Here is a 20,447-nt window from a genome sequence, read left to right as displayed (position 1 = left end):
TTGTGTTATTATTCTTAGGTGCTAAAATTTCAGTGTACTTCGCATGTGTTATTGTTCTATACTTCTACAATATTTTATTTTGTTTTGGTGTCTATAGAGTATTTAATTTATTTTCAGATGTTGCCAAAAAAAAAACATTTATTTGGTAGTGAAAAACGGAAAAAAATGAATTGAAGAGTTAATAAAATCACAACAATGAGCTAACAAATTTTATGACGTATTATGTAATGGGTCATTTTCTCATATTATGTCTAAGACCCCTAAAACTCTAGGAACGGCCCTGATCCAAATACATGAAATAATTTTTTGGTTTTGTAAGATTTTCGATTTTTTGGATTGGCTTGCAATCTTATTTTGGATCGGTTTGATTTTAAACACCCCTAATCATATCATCAATAAACTTAATGAGATACCTCTTATTAGTGCTTGAGACTAGCTTGATAGGTCCACAAATATCAACATGGGCAAGCTGCAACTTCTTTGATACTATCCACTTTGGTATTATAAAACTTTGTAGATAGTGGAATTCACCAAAGTCATGTAATCCCAATGAGGGCAGCCATCTAATGAATAAAAAGTCATAAAATAATAAGATTATTATATCAAAGGCAGTGTAATCTTGTTATGTCACTTACTTCTCTTTTGGACCCTAGGATCAAAATGATGGGCGTAAACATGTGAATTCCTTTAATTTACCCTGGAGATGAATCTAGAAAAAAAATATAGAAAATGTGCATAAGGCTCATAATGATATGTACGTAAAGTATGATGATATGCTTCAGGAGCATGGAGAAGGCTCTAGTAGAACTACTGCTGATTAAAACGGGTTGACATTGAAGCCAACAAGAGACTCAGGGTGGTCACAACAAGTGAATTATGTCAAAGAACAACAAGCAATTCATGCTGTAAAATCTGAAGTTGAAGAGTATCTGAAGGAGCCAACTTACAAGTCTAATGATAATGGTCATATGTCCTTTTGTGCATTGGAATGGCGGAAGTTGAATAGCGGAAAATATAGAGTATTGTCTCATATGGCAACATATGTTCTTGCCATTCCAATATCTGTCGTGGCATCAGAATCAACTTTTAGCGTCGGGGGGAGAGTTATTGACTCATTCCGAGCTTCTTTATATTCATCTACGGTTGAAACTTTAATTTGTGGTGGTGATTGGCTTCGGGTATTGCACGGAAACAGGAACAAGTCAAAAGTAATATATCATCTCTTGATCATTATATATATAAAGTTTAATTTTTCAAAAATAGTGTTGTTGATTCATTAATATGTTTTATTAACAGGTGGAAGAGGTTCTAACAAAAATCACATTAATCGCTTGATGTTAAATAGTATGTTCTTTATTTTTCTATTAAATTGACAAGAAAATATTGTGGAATATCACTATGATTTTTTGATTTGATGCTCGTTGTTCTTGACTTGTATATAAAACTTCTCTAAGTTGAGTGTGCTGTTTGGAAATAAAGCATTTTGTAAATATAGAACGTACCTGACATATTTTTGAAATTATAGCCGTTTTGGAAATAGAGGCATAATATGTTAAGTGAGCTATTTAGCAATTCATGAAGTCTCTTTAAAAATATAGCATTTTCCTTCAAATTTACCTCTTTCTATATAGGTTTGTTCCTTATATACTCAATGAAACATGAACTTCTGTGTCTAACACAACCATTATATGGCATTTAGGAGCTTGTATTAGGCTTATTCCTTATATACTGAATGAAACATGAACTTCTATGTCTAACACAACCATTATATGAAATTTAGGTTCTTGTATCATGATTTCTAGCAAAAGTTCGGGACCTTTTATCATTTGATCAATTTCATTGAATAATGTTTCTCGTTCAGTTTATGTTGTGTTGTGCTTGTTATTAAAGATGGCTAATGGTGATGATATTCAATCAATTGTTGTTGACAATAGTGGCAGGGTTAAAATTAGTGTATGATGTATCTGTTATTAAGGAAATATTGGAGTTATCTAAATAATCTTATGGTAGTTCAAGTCAATTGTTGTAGCTATGATTCAATTGCCTAATTGAAAAATATGATTGAATAATATTGTGCTAGTGTTAGCATATTATAAGTGTTTCTCTATTGAGTTGTTTATTGATATGTAGGTATTTTTAAGATATTGATCAACTTTCTTTCTCATTTGTTCTTTAGAATTGTTGCTGTTTTGGAGTCCATATCATGTATGAAGTTTGTTGCTGTGGATACGAGTAAAAGATTAAGTTTAAGGTTGTTACAACAGTGGCTATCATAACTGATAAAATTTTATCTTGAAGGGGCGTTCTATTAGAGTATGGAATTAGAGGAATATGTTGAGAATGATCTCAATTCTAATTATTGATTTTTTTGTCGGGTTTCTTTTTGCCCTTATTATGTGTATCAGATATTTTTAATTCGCAATTTTTAATTTTTAATTTCCTTTGAACTTTGTATAATTTGTGTTTATCCTTTGAACGTCTGCGGTAAATTTTATTTTAATTTGCAATTACTATTTATTTTTTAAATAATAATATAAAAAGTCAAAGATCGATAAATTTTGAATTTTTTACAAAACAATTGGACTTTATGTGAGTTTAGAAAACGAACTAAACCTAATGAGTCGAATCGAACTGTTTGTGAACTTTAAACGAGCTGAACTCGAGCTGAAAAAAGAGTTCGTGTCGAACTCGAGCCGAGTTTCAAGCTGGAACAATTCTTATCAAGTCGAGCCAAGCTCAGACGAGTTCGACTCAACTCATTTCCAGCCCTACATGAAGGTAGCCTCCACAATCAGGAACCAACCACCATATTTTTTCAATACCCGCGTTGTTTCCACATAGTTTTGCCATCTCTTCCAGTTGATGCTTGCTAAGGTAGTCAGTGTCATACTCCTCCCAAACATAGAATTGACCATTTATATATTCCATGTTACCATTACCATATCTTTGAAACACCATGATGCAAAATCAGATTTGATTCCATTCTAAACACAAAATAACAAATACATATGTTAACCAAAAAGAAAAAACCCTTATAACCCTTATATTCTTAAAAATGATTAACCCTAAAACCTAAAATAAACATAATAACAGCAAATAGACCAAAAATATCAAACATTAAGCATAAGAAACATGAAAAGTTATGATTTTGCATGATCAAACCAAGTAAATCATAGAATTTGTTGTTCACTAAGCTTATGATGTTCACACGCGACTTTAGCAACAACAGAAGGGTACGGCGACGCGACAAAGATAAGCCACAACGATGATGTTGGAGGCGGAGGTCTGACGGTGGTGGATGAGTTCAATGGTGTTTTTGTGTTTGGAGGGAGAAAAGAAATACCTAATGGTTACTAATAAGATGACTATTGGGTTTCTTTCACTTAAGTCCATAACACATCATATGTCATGTCATTGTAAAACATGTGCCACATCATAACTTAATGCATTCTATTCTAGTACCGGAACATTTCATGTTATATAATCTAAAGTAATATGACCTTGTTCAGAAAATAAAATCCGAAAGCACCCATGCACCTTATATCCATTCAGAACAAGTACTTCGACATGGGGAAGGAAAACTCCAATTTCGAATATATAATCTAAAATGCTTATATACATTTTAATTATATAATCCAAAGTGTCACAATACTAGAACATAATGCATTATAGGGATTAAACAAAGCAAAGTTCAAAATATCAAACCAGAAGCAAATCTCATTATGGTGGAAGAGATATGTTTGCCTGGAATTCCTTAGGCACAATATCAGCCTTCAAACACAACATCTTTTAATGAGTTTGAATTTCATCCAAATGAAGGGGGTGTTGACTTGATCTTCTTGGCAATTATACATGAATACACCAACCCGTATATGATGAAAATTAAATAACCACATTTAGATTTATTTGTATCACACCCAATTGCTCGATCAGCCACGTCTGCGACATAATCCAAAGAGTTCCTTGATATGTTTCTAACCAACTTAGACCACACCATCTTTCCTTTAAACTTATGTTCCATCATGATCATGCTCGTCTAAAACGACAGTGACTCTAACATGTTGTGAACGGATGCCTGGTTCGTACATAAATCACTCATACTACTATACAAATACTTTTTCCAACTGATTATGAACAATCAGCTCTATTTCTCATTGTATTTCCATGATGCATGACTCAATTGGTCCAATACCTCACAATTTTCTCCTTCATTGGTCCCAAAATTATAGTTTCAACATATTCCAAAAGCCTTCATTGGTCCCAAAATTATAGTTTCAACATATTCCAAAAGATTAGGGATTTTGTCGCATACAATTTTTTTTTTCAATTGTAATTATCAACGTATATTTGCTTTGTATCATAATTCGCCATAGCTTCCTAAGCTTCCCTGAACGTCTTCACCAAATCTTTGGATTTGATCTCTTTCCCATCTTTGCCTTCGAGATCGTTAACTTTGTAATTCATTTTATTTTTTGCTCTAACATATTTTCCATACTCACACAACTACGGATGTAAATGAATATCCATGGGAACAAATAGTATGATATCTGTGTCCGCCCCGTTATATAAAAATGATACTCATGTCCTTTCCGTATCCACGTGGATATCCATTAAGCGGGTTATCCATTGATTTTTCAATATCCACATGTATATACTGATATCCATAGATAACATTTTTTAAAAATAATTCTTGTAATTTTTTATATAATTGCCTAAAATTTAACAAAAACACTTTTTTTTTTATCCATGGATGCGGATTGTTTTTGTTGTTTTTGTCCTGTTTATTTTAAACATGGATATCCATTAAGGTATATGTCCCGTGTTTGTGAAGGATTCTTTTAAAAAGCTAAATTAACTCATCCAAATTGACCAGACAGAATCGAACCTGAGACCTCAAGGAGGAGCGCACTCCCATATCCCAAGTCAATACCACCAAGCCCTCAAGTTGGTTGTTGATAAGTGCTCAAAATGATCTAATTCATGTGTTAGTTTAGGCATATTTGATGAGTTGTTTTACAAATTATTGATGGAAAAGCTTCAATTATGTGCCTAAATGCCATTTATGCTTTGCATGCCTTACTTTACCCTTTTTGTGCAGGAAAATACAAGCAAGGACCAAAAATATTAGTTGACCAGAGACAACACGCCATAAGCATGTACCAAGCCATAAGTCTAGAAGCCAGAATTCAAGAAACTCGCCATAAGCGAGTATTTGGCCATTGGCGAGTTTTCTCCAGAGGCTTCACGCCATAAGCGTGTTCATGGCGAGTTCAAGAGATTCAACAGGATAAGGGGCACGTGGAGCATAACCATTGGGGCAGAAGCTGATTTCGTGCATCTCGCTTATGGCGAGTTATTTTGGCCATAAGCGAGTTGTCAAAACACAGCCCATATAAATAGTTTTTCCTTCTTTCTCTTAAGATTCTATTACATTTTTATTCATATTTTTCTGGTTTTAGAGAGAGACTAGGGCTTTTCTAGAGAGAGAAACACAAAGCAAGGTAGTTAGGAGTAGATTCAAGCCAAGATTTGTTGAGACATCATGGATCTTGTCATGGAATCTTCACCCTTTCTTCATCCTTTGCAAAGCTATCATAGACATATGTAGCTACATCTACTCTTGTAATTTTGAGGTATTCAAACAAGCTATTATGTAATCTTTTGATCTTTTAATATATGGTTCTAGCTTATTTATTCAATATTGTTGTTATTCTTGTTTTCATTGTTTTATTGAGATTCAAAATGATATGGACACATACTTTTGAATCTAGAAATAGAATAACAATCTATCTTAAGTTATCACTCTAGACATGAATGTTAATATTTGATAATCACTTTTAATCTAGAACTTAATGCTTTTGGGTAATTTAATCGGTTGGGAAATCGTCGATTAAACTACCCAAACGACTTTGTGATCGTTTAAATGTTTGGGAAATCGATGTTTAAACGATCCCTTAGAAATAACGATATCATTTGGACACGAATGATATTGTCGAGTGATTGTGATAATATAGTTTAAAAAGCTAGAATCCGTTAATCGATCGAGAGATTGCAGCTGTTACGCTTGGTTGATGTCTCTGACCGCAAGCGGAATAGCCCTATCTCTTCTCGTTTTACTTTTATGTCGATTAGGAAATTAGTTTTACACAAACAAACAATTTATACCCAAACACTTAATGTGACAAATATTGTGAAAATGCTTATGAAATACGCAACTCCCTGTGGACACGATCCTATTATACTTACGTGTAAATAGTTTTATGAGAGGTAAAAATCCTTCATCAGTTGTCTGTGAAGGATTTTATCCACGGATGCAGATTATTTTTGTCATCCATACACACAACGAAGTAGTAGCGTTCGGGAAAACAATATCAACATTCATCGTAACATTGTTGAGGCCAATGATAACGACTTTGGGTGAAATATCTATAGATTTTAACATACCACGACACCTCTCTAGAGGTTAAGTGATGTTATCTTCTTTCTTAAACATCATATAAGCAAATACAATAGAAAACCTCAACCCGATAGAAGTGGCACCAACAAACTCAAGCAACAAAAGATGGTACTTGTTGATCTTATAAGTGGAATCCAACACAAACACATTACGAAACATGTTAAACAACTTGATAGATTTCACATGCACCTAGAAATATCTCTGACATCATCGGAATCATCATACATCCTATTGTGATACACATACTTATTGTTAACCAAGGATTTCATGATATGCTGAATTTATGATCTAGGACCCCAAATAGACTATCTATACTTGTGATGTACATTATAAATATGCTTGGTAGTTGAATTTCGATCATTCTTATTCCTTAAAGTGGTCAAAATATGTCTTGGAGGAACCATTGAGTTTGTCACCTCACAAAGGAGTTTATTGTCATTTGGGTTTAGACGTCTAACAATTTTATGACCTTTAATCACTTTGGTCATCTCATATTTGTGTTCCTCTACCAACTCTAAGGCTCCAATCCTCGACAATCAACAAATAACCTCTCACACGAAACAAACATTCACATTTCACTGAAGCAAATATCTCACGCTTGGACAACTTTTAGTACTCGTTATTGGAACCTCATATATTCTTATATCATTGTAACATACATTTATATCATTTCCATCATTAGTTGATTTTCCAAAAACAACGGTTAATCATAACTTCCATTCTTCTTCTCGAACCCACACTAACAACTCATCTCGTGATTGAGACTTTCTTTTAGTAGTAAATTGTTCATGATGATAAATAGAAAGGTTAATAAGTGGTAATGACACCTTGGCTTTGGTATTGACATAAAGAATCTCAACTTCATGTACAAACTCCATTTTAACATCACAAGAATGAATATCAACTTAAGGTGGAGGAACCTCAAATTTAAAATTGTCGGAAGGATTTGTTGGAACAAAATTGGTTTGTACAATTCCTCTAGGGTTTTGATGATAACAAAGTATTAAAGAATAATTAGATATGCTAATATATCTTATAGTGTGCAGGACCATATATTAATATTTAACAAGGTATGAACATGTATAAGAGAATTAGAAGAACAAGAAAAGCTCAAAAACTATGGTAGAATATCTGAAGAAAGGTCAACCAGAAGTCAACGTCTTGGATCATGCTACTCAGAAGTTGAAGATCTACATTAAACTCTTAAGACTATCAGACTCATAAGACCTCCAGACTCTGAAGTACAGAAGATCTTGAGGGACCCAGACACCACATCAGATTAGTCTTCTTTTGTAGTTGTCTCTATCAAAGTCTGATAGTACAGTTTGTCCTTTTTTAACCACGTGTAGAAACAAACAAAGAACTTAAAGAAAAATGATGTGATCATAAGTTCATTAAGCATGTGGAAGGAAACATATAAAAAAAAATACATTACAATAAATTTGTCCCGATATTTTATTTCATGATTTTAACTTTTTGGGCAGCATTTGGTGTCAATTACATTGTACTCAATTAAATCACAACATCTTCAGTGGATGGAGTATACATGTGTTGAAGTTATTGGGCATGGATGCAATTCACGGTTATGGAGATGATGTTATTAATTATTAATTATATATCACAATTACTAAAAAAAAATTATATATCGCAAATGTAGGAAAAATTTGGTGAGCTTGTCAAAAATATTTTCTAAACAACAAATGATTTGACTCAAATGGTTAATGAGTTATACCAAATGACAAATTGTTTGAAAAGTTTGATTATTGAGGTGAACAATTTTTTATCCGATCGAAGATTATTACGACTCTTTTTTTTTTTTCTCGGAATAAATAAGTAATAGTTCCCAAAATATACCAACATTTTATTTTATTACCTCTAAAAATTTTCATCTATGAAATTAGTCTTTGCTCTTCAATCCGATGCGAACAATCAGTCGAAGGAGCTTAGAGCCTTTACACGCAAGGCTGGCTAATCGTACGCAGCTGGCTCGAATACCCCTAGCTCTGGAAGGCACATGAGTCCGAACGCTATGTTGAATGTGCAACCAACACTACACTACGTAGGTACCGCGCCAAAGAGAATCCACTCGTTTATCTGGGATTCAATTGGTCAATCGTCTTGTTATTCTTCCGGGCCTCTCTAGGGGATTGGAAGAAGGAGTTTTCACCCGACATGCTGTTGACTTGGAGATGAATTCTTCGGCCGTACCTTCTGCGGTCGTTACGCTTGGCTTGATTGTTGGGCTATTTCAAGCTTCAGGTTCAAAATCTCTCGTCTTTTAATCATAAATAGGTCTTTCATAAGATAGTGGGAGTAATATACTAGAGTAGGGACTAATTTTATAAATGTAAAATTTTAGAGATACTAAAAGCCTAAAAAATATTGTAAAGGGACTGAAATCAAATGTTGATATATTTAGAGGAACTATAGTAATCAAAGGGTGTGTAAAACAATTCTTAATTAATATATTCAATTGGAGCGAAATTGGGCCTTAAGTAACCCAAATTGTTGTCCCCACTTGTTTGAAAACAAAGTGTGAATCTGAATCTGATACTTTTCCTTGCAACTAGTCATCCAACAATTACGCGGAACCAACAACACAAAGACACGATTATAGTACCGTTATGTTAAAACTGGACCCCACTCTCTCATAGAACATTCTAGACACTCTTCTCATTAACCTATATAACCATCTCTTTACCACCATCACTCATCACAAAAACGAAACCCTAGTTTTCGTTCCTCTCTTTTCTCAAACCTAATTTTCTTTCTCTCTCTGAAACCCTTTCAGAAACCCTAATTTCTGAAACTCTAATCTTCGTAGCTATGGCTGGCAAGGGTGAGGGTCCTGCAATCGGAATAGATCTGGGAACAACGTACTCGTGTGTTGGAGTATGGCAACACGATCGTGTTGAGATCATTGCTAATGATCAAGGGAACAGAACGACACCGTCTTATGTTGCTTTCACTGATAGTGAAAGGTTGATCGGTGATGCTGCTAAGAATCAGGTTGCGATGAATCCAACCAACACCGTTTTTGGTAATTTTTACAAACACTAATTCTTTTCATTGATTAATTTTTGTTCTTTGTGATTATAGATCTGGTTTTTGTTATTACTGTTGTTATTTTTTTTTTTTGTTAAATCATGATTATCCGTTTTATATTGTTACTGTGACTATAATTTTGAATATGCGTTTTATATAATTACTGTGTGTATGAGTGTCCAGTACTTTTAATTTTGTAATCAATTTTTGTTGAAATATAATTGATTTCGTTCGTTTTTGTTATTAAGGTTGTAGTTTGATGTAAACCCTTGATTATGAATTTTGTAGATTTAAAGGTGATTTTTTTGTTGGTAATTTTTATAGTTTATCTTGGCTAAGATCTATTTTAATCTTATGTTAATTAGTAATAGTTAACCTATGTTGAACATAATTGTATGTATGTGTAAGTTAACCTAATTTTAATATGATTATAGCATGTGAGAATTCTGTTTAAACTAGTTTATGAAAACTAAATCTATACTTTTGAATTCTTTGTTATATTATTTTATACATTTATAATTTAATATTCAAATTGGTTAGTTATTGTTTATTGTTTGATTTGAGAAAAGAACAAATACCCTGTTAATAATCTTTAGATGAAAGACATAAAAAAAAATCATAGGTTTGATGTTGTAGTGATGTGGGATGATTTTTGTTTGTCATGTTTAGAAGGGTTTATCTTATTTTTTATGTATGTTAATTGTTGTTTGTCTGAATTGTTTTAATAAAATTATTGTTGCAATTGTTGTTAACTGGGGTTTGAAATTTTGCAGATGCCAAGAGGTTGATTGGTAGGAGAATTTCTGATGCTTCTGTTCAGAGTGACATGAAGTTGTGGCCTTTTAAGGTTATTGCGGGTCCTGGTGAAAAGCCAATGATTGGTGTTAACTACAAGGGTGAGGAAAAACTGTTTGCGTCTGAGGAAATCTCATCCATGGTTTTGATTAAGATGCGTGAGATTGCCGAAGCTTATCTTGGTGTCACCATTAAGAATGCCGTCGTCACTGTCCCTGCTTACTTCAATGATTCTCAGCGTCAAGCAACTAAAGATGCTGGTGTTATCGCTGGTTTAAATGTTTTGAGAATTATTAATGAGCCAACTGCTGCTGCTATTGCCTACGGTCTTGACAAAAAGGCGACAAGTGTTGGTGAGAAGAACGTGTTGATCTTTGATTTGGGTGGTGGTACTTTTGATGTGTCACTTCTTACTATTGAAGAGGGTATATTTGAAGTTAAGGCTACTGCAGGTGATACCCATCTTGGTGGTGAAGATTTTGATAACAGAATGGTTACCCATTTTGTTCAAGAGTTTAAGAGGAAGAACAAGAAGGATATTAGCGGAAACCCTAGGGCACTTAGGAGATTGAGAACCGCATGTGAGAGAGCGAAGAGAACTCTCTCATCAACCGCACAAACTACCATTGAGATTGATTCTTTGTTTGAGGGTGTTGATTTTTACACCACAATCACCCGTGCCAGATTTGAGGAACTTAACATGGATCTGTTCAGGAAGTGTATGGAGCCTGTTGAGAAGTGTTTGAGAGATGCTAAGATGGACAAGAGCACAGTTCATGATGTTGTTCTTGTTGGTGGTTCAACTAGGATTCCCAAAGTTCAGCAACTGTTGCAAGACTTCTTCAATGGTAAGGAGCTATGCAAAAGCATCAACCCCGACGAGGCTGTTGCTTATGGTGCCGCTGTTCAAGCTGCTATCTTGAGTGGTGAAGGAAATGAGAAGGTTCAAGATTTGTTGCTTTTGGATGTCACCCCATTGTCTCAAGGTTTGGAGACTGCAGGAGGTGTCATGACTGTATTGATTCCAAGGAACACTACCATTCCAACCAAGAAGGAGCAAGTTTTCTCTACGTATTCAGACAACCAACCTGGTGTTTTGATCCAAGTTTATGAAGGTGAGAGAACCAGAACCAAGGATAACAACTTGTTGGGTAAGTTTGAGCTTTCCGGAATTCCTCCAGCACCCCGCGGTGTTCCTCAGATCACTGTTTGTTTTGATATTGATGCCAATGGTATCTTGAATGTCTCTGCTGAGGACAAAACAACCGGGCAGAAGAACAAGATTACCATCACCAACGATAAGGGAAGGTTGTCAAAGGAAGAAATCGAGAAGATGGTCCAAGAAGCAGAGAAATACAAGAGTGAAGATGAGGAGCACAAGAAGAAGGTTGAGGCAAAGAACTCCTTGGAGAACTATGCATACAACATGAGAAACACCATTAAAGACGAGAAGATCAGTTCAAAGCTTTCAGGAGGAGACAAGAAGCAGATTGAGGATGCAATTGAGGGAGCCATTCAATGGCTTGATGCAAACCAGCTTGCTGAAGCCGATGAGTTTGAAGACAAGATGAAGGAGCTTGAGACAATCTGTAACCCAATCATTGCAAAGATGTACCAAGGTGGAGCTGGTGAAGGTCCAGAAGTTGATGATGATGCTGCTCCACCTCCAAGTGGCAGTGGCGGTGCTGGTCCCAAGATTGAGGAGGTCGACTAAGTGTAATAGTTAGGCATGTTTGTAGACAATTATGCTTGCGTCTGTTTTTGGTTTGGTTATGTCTTTTTTAGTATTTTGCTTACTGAACAACATTGTCTTGTTATTTTAATGTCATTGGAACGGTGATTGAAAACCACCGTGTTTTGCTCATTATTACTCTTTTTCGCTGATGTATACAATTCAGTATCATATTTTTGCATTTTTTGGTTTCATGCTGCTTTCGTTTCTGGATGGTTTATATACTAGATTCAAGTGATTTTCTGCACGCTTTTTCCTACTTTTCTGAATACAAATCCGATAATTGCCCTCAGAAAATATCTGGTAATTATAGTATTTATAATAAAAGATGTCAAGAATTTTTCCATCGATGCTAATTAGACTGCAAAATAGTTCATAGTAGATTGGAAAGATCACATTAGCCTTGTTAAACTATAGTAATAGTACTGGTTGGAATTGGGAAAGAATACCTCAGGATCTGATGCATTGTGTCAGCTAATGCCACCAGACCATGATATTCCACAATCGAAGTTGTAAAATCAACAATTGTTGTAAAATGAGAAACGTGGTAGAATCCGAACAACTCTAGAAATATTAATTGTTCATGGAAAACTTCTTATTAATGAGAAACGTGTAAGAAGACAAATGAGAATGTTTGCTCTAGATGCAATTCAGCTCCGGAGTATTACGAACATAGGGATTGTCATGAGACTTAAGATCTTCGGAATCAAGTCATTAACAAGGAACATTGGAGTAAAATTATTTGGCTTGGTTCTTTATGCTTGGCTTGATTGGAATTTGACTTGTAAGGCTCATGGAGAGACCCCCAAGTGGGTGGCTCATGGCTCCTATATCCTTAGTAGTAGAGGAAGTTCAGTTTGTAGAGGTTTTGTTAGAGATAGAAAAGGCTTCTTTATTAAAGGGAAGATAATATCACCCTTTAATGCTCTTGTTGCTGGGCTCTTGGCCATTCTCTCCAGCTTTCAATTTTGCTAGTACATTGAATCTGAATATCCTCCGCCACTCAGTGAGAAATCTCACTCAAATTTCAGTTAATATGATCAATCATGGTTATACTCTATCTATATATCGGTCACGGACACATATGAGACACTGATACAGGAATACTGATACTGATAATTTGAAAAAATGACAGTTAAATGTAATTACTTGTGTCAGACGCTGATATGTGTTGAACCGACACGTCTTCGATCAGAAGTGTCGGTGCTACATAATTCTTTATAAAAGTATTTTTGGTTAAAATTTGTGTGAGATGATAGTCTCTAAGAACTCGTTTGGTGATCAGAATGGATATGTATGATAGGGTAAATTATCTTATCATGTTACTATAAAAACATCTTAAAGTTTGTTTTTGTTGGTAATTGCACCAACCTTTTATTTTTATTCATTAATATGTGCAATGAGGGCATTTGTTAGCAAAAACTCTTTAAACAATTTCGTCATATTTCCCTTTAGCCGTAGAAATAGCTTATACATGAACTTATACACTATATGTATCCTATAAATGCATAATTGAACTATATATCCAAACAGACTCTTAAGAAAATAAATATCAGTGTTGCATTTGCTTATGTGGGGAACGGTTGTCAGTAATGGACATTTGATAATTGAGTTGATTTGGGTGGTGATAATTGATCACGGATCCGTTAAAAGCAACGATGTCATTCTCTCTTTTTTCTCTCTCTTTTTCTCTCTTTATGAATACTTTTGAATTAAAAGGATAAAAATGATATAAATCTCGAGTATATTGTGAGATTACTTAGACCAATCGTAGAGTTTTGGATGAGTTGTATAAATATTTAAAAAATGTAGTTGAATTATTTAAAATATTCAAAAGTGTGAAGTAATATAATATATTAAGTGGAGTCCATATAAAACAACCGAATACGGGTGGTCTAAGTAGCTTTTGAAATGGTGAAAAATTCTTCTTATAAATTCATCCAAACATCGTTACAAATGCTTATACCAACAGACTCAAATAAGTTGAATATATGTCTATCCAACCAGCCCTTAGTTGCACTTCAATTAGTTTTATAGAAACTCTAAATTAAAACTAGTTTTCTTCGACTACAAACTGTGTTTGTCAGTTAATTGTCATTAAAAAATTCTGAGATAAACAAAACTCAAAACAAGAAGAAATATTTGATCATAATTCACAACACACCTATAATTCAGAAACTAAATACTGGTAGTTTTTAAAATCTTGTCTTCTCCATCTTAACAAACAATTCATCAAACTTTCAAGTAGTAGTTGTAGTAAATACGCCAAATATTAGCAATGATTCTTTTGCACTTAATTCTCATTGACAAAAAAAGAGTAAAATGTGACAGCTCTTTACATCATGAAAAATACAATGTCATATGACTAATATCTTTTAACTGAAAACAAATTTATTATAACAAAAGAAAAGGATCCAACCAAGGTGGCATGTTTCAGTTTAGTCCACTAGAGGCTGAAACCTTTTTGATGACCTCCTCTTCCATTTGAACTAGATGTTGACAGAATGTTTCAACATCGTTTGCCTCTTGCTCGAACATGAACCTAAGCTCTTTCCATTGGTATTGACCAACGCCGTCCTTTGAAACAGGACCGGTAACTTTTGCTAGCACATCAAATCCCTTGCGATCAACGGATGTTACATAAGCATCCTTAATACAAACACCAAAGGCTTCGTTAGTTATTAAGATTATATATTATGAGAGAGAAAAACAATAAATGAACTGATATATGGTTAGTCATAAGACAAGAGGATACTATTTCTTGGTTTCAATTTAATCATGTTGACATATGTTTGATTCACATAGAACATATTTTTGTTTTTATTTTATCTGTATAAACAAGGTATCAGCATGCCACTGCGGAGACACAAATCTTGACCCTGCCATATATCAGTATCATCTATAAGAAACATGGTAAAAACTAGCAATACTATAGAAATTAGCATAATCTATAGAAGGATGAACATACATCATGTTGAAAGAGAAAAATCGAAGCGGAGTCGATTTTATATAGGCTCAAAGACAATAAATACAAATCCTATACGATAAATACAGAGATTCTAATAATATATTCAACTCATCACAATCTCTTGACCCTGCCATACGAAGATAAACAATCTATGCTTTTTTTTCCTTCTACAGTTGATATAATCCGTAACACATATTTCCGCATCTAAAATGCTATACAAATTTCCATTATCTAAGAATGATCAGTGTATCTTGCAACCACACCAGTAATCAAGAAGACATCAAGTAACCAATTGCAGGATCAGGGTGTAAAGAATAATCAAGATCATTAGGTTACCTTTGCATTGGTGTTCATGTAAACAAAACATAAAAGCACAAGAGCTCTACGTCTAGCTTCGCTTTGGTTAATCCCATCAATCAACTTTGCTGAAAATGGAGCTAAACAAGAAAAATACGAGAAATCAATATTTTGTTACATAAATAAAAGATACTGGACTAATGCATTTCAAACCAGGTCTTCACCTAATAGATCAGCTTTGGATGTTCCTAAATCTTCAATATTCACATCAAAAGTACCTCCGTGGCCATCAATAAATGTGCAAGATCTGAGCATTAAACTCATACATTAGATGGAACCAACACTTCAGATTTTCTAATTTTACTAATAATCGGTGGTTATCCCAATCATACTTCATTGGATGCAGGACAAAAAGAAAATTACGAGTTCATTATTTCACAAAGAACTTCCAAAAAACTACAGTAAAAAACAAACTAGCAGATGGATACAGAACACGGTCCTGGGTTACCATTACTTGAGTATCATAATTAAGTATTGGCACACAGACTTAACAAATATATAAAACCACAAGGACGTATTTACTTTCTAAAAACATTTTCCGTTTCCATTTAATAAAATTTGTGTTTATTTGAAATTGCTAACAATGAGATGGAAAATTCGTGCAGGGAACACTTGTTATTTAGAGAAGATGAAAGTCAAGCTAGGAAAAAAGAATGCATTTTCAAAAACAATGAAAACAATATTTTGACATTACCAGTATTTCTGAAAAATGTGCATCTGTTTTTAAAAATTGTAGAAGAAATGGTGAGGAAAATATTGATCAATGTTGCCTTATGTTTATTAGTTGAAGTGAAAATGAGAACCAGAAACATAGGAAGTATGGAAGTATACAGACCTAAACCACATGAAGGAAACAAAACAGCGAGTAAAAGAGAGAAAGCGTTTCTATAACAATATGAAACTTTGCATGTTAAACATGTGCCAGGACTGTAATCAAGTGTTCGGGATACGGGGAAGAGCCAACATAGATACTAGAACCAGATATGATCTTTGCATTCATCTATGAAACAGAACAATTCAAAACAAAGATTTAAACCTACAAGTTCCTACCTCGTTTTAAATCTATATACTGAATATTTTTCAGTGACTTCCAGTAGTTTCTGAAGATTATCACTTCGCGATGTACTGCTCCCACCAGAACTTAGTACTCCAGACACAGTGTAACTAAACTTTCTGGTTGCTTTTTCCTCAGATCGTATGACTTCATGAACTTTCTCCGTGAGCGCCTTGGCCTACACCAAGATAAACAAATAATCAATTTCGAAAACAAGTCTATATATACTACATTCCATTTGTCACTTGCAATTATTATGACGAACAACCCTTCTTAATATTATATCAAACATAGCTGGAGTATAAGTGAAAGTAATGCTCACATTAGAAAAAGAAGATGGAGCATAAAAGTGAAAGTAATACTATGCATTTTAGTATAAGATCTATTAATTTATGTTTTAAGAAACAAAATAAAATATGCAAAATAATATACACTATTTTCCGGTATCCTCCATACACATAAAGATATTTAATTTATGTCGATAGTTTTCAAATCTACAGCGAAACTTTCAGAAAATAAAAGTTCAAATATCGAAATACAGTTGGAAAAAGAGTAATTAATAGTTAGGGCTATAATAAGAAAAACAAAACTAATACTTCATTGATATTGTCAAGCGACATAAAATGGAACTTTTCTTTTTGCTACAATGACTTACATTGTGAGACAGAGGGAGTAATTGACCCTAGTGAAATTGGAATGTGATAGATCTGATGGTTAGTAGATTTTGTTAGTTAGGCTGAGAAAGTTAGAAGAAACAAACAAGCTATATAAATAAGTATAGGGTTTGATGGGAGTTAATCTTTTTGGTGAGGATTAGAATCAAGACTACGAAGAGTCTGAGATCTCCAGAATATCCAGGAAATTTACATACTTTTTTTGCATATTCTTTTGCAATGGAGAGTCTAAACACATTATCTAAGTAGTGTTAGTGAAAGCAAAATGTTAAAAAGCAAGCATATGAAAAGATGTTGTAGCAATACCTTATCTTCATTGAGAGGAAGAACATCCCCAGATAAAGCAACCCGAGCTGGTAACTGCAGCATGTGAATAAACCAATTAGCTTATACCTTAATTTCTTCTAATTATAAGAAAATCTGATACAGCATCGCCAATCGCTGATCACAAAAAATAGTGTTTGTTCATATTAGGAAGCACAACAGTGCTAAAGTACTGCTATTCGACAACATTTTGTACTAAATAGTGTATCGCAACACAATAGTGAACGCAGGAACGATGTTGCTAGTGATTTCGTGCAGAACCGAGCAAAGGTATTATAAATTGCATGATTTTATTTTAGTTTCGAAAAGAAAACATTTATATCCTACAGGCACACACAACCTTTTCCAATGATTTTAATATGGCTCCTAGTCGGCCTGGAAATGGACAGGTCACAGCAAATGAACCACGCTCATCAATGATTGTGTTCTGCATAAAACACAAATCAAACTAGTCATCCTGCAACTGGAAAAAGTATTCAGATGCTTTATCAACACATTTAGTCTTATTCTTAAGGTTAAGAGAGAAAATAAAAATTAGCATAGGCAAAACCCTCCAAAAAAAGTATTATCTTCAATAAGGTAGTGTTCTTTCTTCTGGCTTCTGTGAATAAGTTATACAATGTGACGAACTTGATAGGTCTAGCTGATTGCATGAACTTTTAGTTTTTACCACAATCAGTGATAAAAAGATTAAGCAGAGGAAGACAGACTAATCAGTAATCACAGTCAAAGTGACTTAGTATCACTAAAAACTAAAAATAATTAACAAAAAGGAGGAAAAAAGTCAACCAAATTATTAAATTTCTCCTAGACTTTTAACCTCAATTTCAAGGAGATTCTAAACTAACCCTTAGATAAAAGCTATCTCTCTGATACTTAAGTGATGAACTACAACTTTTTGACCCTTGGAGCATGTATATAATATAAGGTGCTGTTTCATTACACCAAAAAGTCTCACATTGATTGAGAGTTGAGGTTAAGGGTAGTTTATAAACACTGGTTTATCCTCAACCCACTTATACGTCTTTTATCTGAGGACAAATCCCTTAGAAAAGTGGTACAGCAGACTTGAGACCCTAACTGATTGATTCATGTTGAACTTAGCGTCTAAGAGTTATCTTTAGACTTATAATCTTCACATTGGACATGGAAAAGAAGCAACTGTAAAAAAAAAAAAAAGGAAATGGAGGGACAACAAACATACCATATTATGCAAATCATTTTCTGGCACCCAAAGATATGGCTGCCCCCTTCTAAGTATGTATTTAACCTTAGATGTATGAATATCTCCTTTGCTGTTGAAATCATACAAAAGTAACAAAGACCCATTAGCAAAATACATTGTGCATGTGTCAGTTGACAGTGAGTTTGGTGAAATAACAGTGTGCTACCACGATTTTAGCAAAAGCAACATTTTAGAACTTCAACAAAATCATATTGCCAGTTGCCATCGTGATTTCTTCAAACTCACTCCCAATACAAACATGTTGTAAGGAGTAACAGAATCATCACACTTTGTGTACTAAATTATTATAAGTATCAAGGAATTGAACTATCTTAGAAAATGAGAGGAAAAAGGAATTATAGAAAGTGTATGAAACAGTTTGGAGATCGTATTCAACTCAACAACAAATTGAAGTGTGGTACAAATTTTAACTGAAAACCAACTAGGGGCATGTTTCCTTATTTGAGCTTATCTACTAGCATAAGCACTTGTGAGACTATTTGAGAGATTTTATGAAAACAGCTTATGACATGTTTATAAGCCTAAACCCTAAAGCAGCTTATGACATGTTCATTAGCTGTTTTTATCTTACTTCCATAAGCTCTCCAATATAGCTCAAGAAAATAACTTATAGCTTATACCAAACCAATTTAACTTTATTTTAACTTTCATTATTGAAATATTTTACATAAGCACTTATTTTAACTTTCATTATTGAAATATCTTACATAAGCGCTTATCATAACATTAACAAGCACTTATGCTTAAGCCGCAACTTAAGTTGTTTATCCAAACATGGCCCAAGTGTAGTTAACTTTAACTAACTGTCATAAGCAATTCAACAACAAGATATAACCAATACTTCAACAATAAGTAACAACAAAAAGAAAAGAAAGAAAGAAAAAAAAAACTTAATGCAAACTTCAAGTTGTGAAAGGGAGTAAGGATGTCAGTGTATCTATGTTACCGGCACCTCTGATCAAATGAGTATCTGGTGTGTCTAATGTCAGACACCGACTTGACACTGACACATGTGATTATATTCAAATCATTCATTTTCTTAAATAAGTACAGTGTAGACGTGTCGGTGTCTGTATCGGTGCTTAATAAGTGAGTCTAAGGTTTGTGACATGTGAATAAAAAAGAAATAAAGGGTGCAAGGGGTACCTTCCTTTAGCATCTGCTTTGATAGTATTAAGAGAACCTTGCCAGTTTGATGTTAATATATTCTGCATATATATAACAGTGAAGAAAAACCATGAATGAAATGAATGAAACATTGAAGAAAATGAATAATCTCATTGAAAAAGAATGGAAGAGAAGAGAAGGGAAGAACCTTGCATTTCTCGGCGAATGTTAAGACCGTTGTTTTGCTGCGTTTCATGGTTTTGAACTGTGCACACCACCTGTTCGAGAAAAGTACCGTTTGTGTCTGGAAGCAAATGTTATGGCGACTTTGGCTTTACTAACGAAAAATCTATTCGATGTTGCTCCTCTTTTGTGTTTAGAAGGCGCAGCAATCACTTACGTAGGATTTTTATTTTGATTTAGGTTTAATATTTTTTTTATCTAGGTGTAATATTTTTTCTCATGGTTTTTGTTGATATTAGGGTTTTTTTTATACATTGTCATAGATAATATTGTTTTTATTGTAGGGAGGTTGTTCTTATTTTAATGAGATTTAACTACTTTTTAATTAAAAGTTTAGGTAATATTAGAAAATAAATAGTAAATAAATGACTTTAAATAAAGGTAAAATTGAAAGGGGAAAAATGTTATCTAAATGCATGTACTTTCTTCATGCATCGTATAAAAT

General features: G+C 33.8%; 2 protein-coding genes across 2 annotated transcripts; one reads left to right on the top strand and one right to left on the bottom strand.

Annotated features, from left to right (window-relative positions):
- The first annotated feature begins 9,160 nt into the window (after positions 1-9,160).
- LOC11443341 (heat shock cognate 70 kDa protein 2) lies at positions 9,161-12,210 on the top strand. Its single transcript, XM_003621838.4, has 2 exons — positions 9,161-9,497; positions 10,276-12,210. The coding sequence occupies exons 1-2, from the start codon at positions 9,284-9,286 to the stop codon at positions 12,009-12,011; spliced, it is 1,950 nt and encodes a 649-aa protein (XP_003621886.1). The 5' UTR covers positions 9,161-9,283; the 3' UTR covers positions 12,012-12,210.
- Positions 12,211-14,221: 2,011 nt separating this feature from the next.
- LOC11439781 (uncharacterized) lies at positions 14,222-20,197 on the bottom strand. Its single transcript, XM_003621836.4, has 9 exons — positions 19,968-20,197; positions 19,799-19,860; positions 18,611-18,701; positions 17,747-17,833; positions 17,389-17,442; positions 16,405-16,586; positions 15,519-15,601; positions 15,334-15,434; positions 14,222-14,678 (listed from the first exon to the last, which is right to left on the bottom strand). Exons 1-9 carry the CDS (start codon positions 20,013-20,015, stop codon positions 14,463-14,465), a joined length of 924 nt encoding a protein of 307 aa, XP_003621884.1. The 5' UTR covers positions 20,016-20,197; the 3' UTR covers positions 14,222-14,462.
- Between the last annotated feature and the right edge of the window lie 250 nt (positions 20,198-20,447).

The sequence above is a fragment of the Medicago truncatula genome, chromosome 7 (assembly GCF_003473485.1).
Source record: "Medicago truncatula cultivar Jemalong A17 chromosome 7, MtrunA17r5.0-ANR, whole genome shotgun sequence".
In the NCBI taxonomy this organism is placed as follows: domain Eukaryota; kingdom Viridiplantae; phylum Streptophyta; class Magnoliopsida; order Fabales; family Fabaceae; genus Medicago; species Medicago truncatula.
The sequence above is the reverse complement of the archived record's forward strand: the minus strand, read 5'-3'. Positions and strand labels throughout refer to the sequence as shown.

Coding starts and splice junctions, on each gene's coding strand:
- LOC11443341 (XM_003621838.4), top strand. CDS start 9,284: ATGGCTGGCAAGGGTGAGGGTCCTGCAATCGGAATAGATCTGGGAACA. Junction 9,498..10,275: donor TCCAACCAACACCGTTTTTG/GTAATTTTTACA, acceptor GAAATTTTGCAG/ATGCCAAGAGGTTGATTGGT.
- LOC11439781 (XM_003621836.4), bottom strand. CDS start 20,015: ATGAAACGCAGCAAAACAACGGTCTTAACATTCGCCGAGAAATGCAAG. Junction 18,702..19,798: donor AAAGCAGATGCTAAAGGAAG/GTACCCCTTGCA, acceptor TGATTTCAACAG/CAAAGGAGATATTCATACAT. Junction 15,435..15,518: donor ATCCAAAGCTGATCTATTAG/GTGAAGACCTGG, acceptor TTTCTTGTTTAG/CTCCATTTTCAGCAAAGTTG.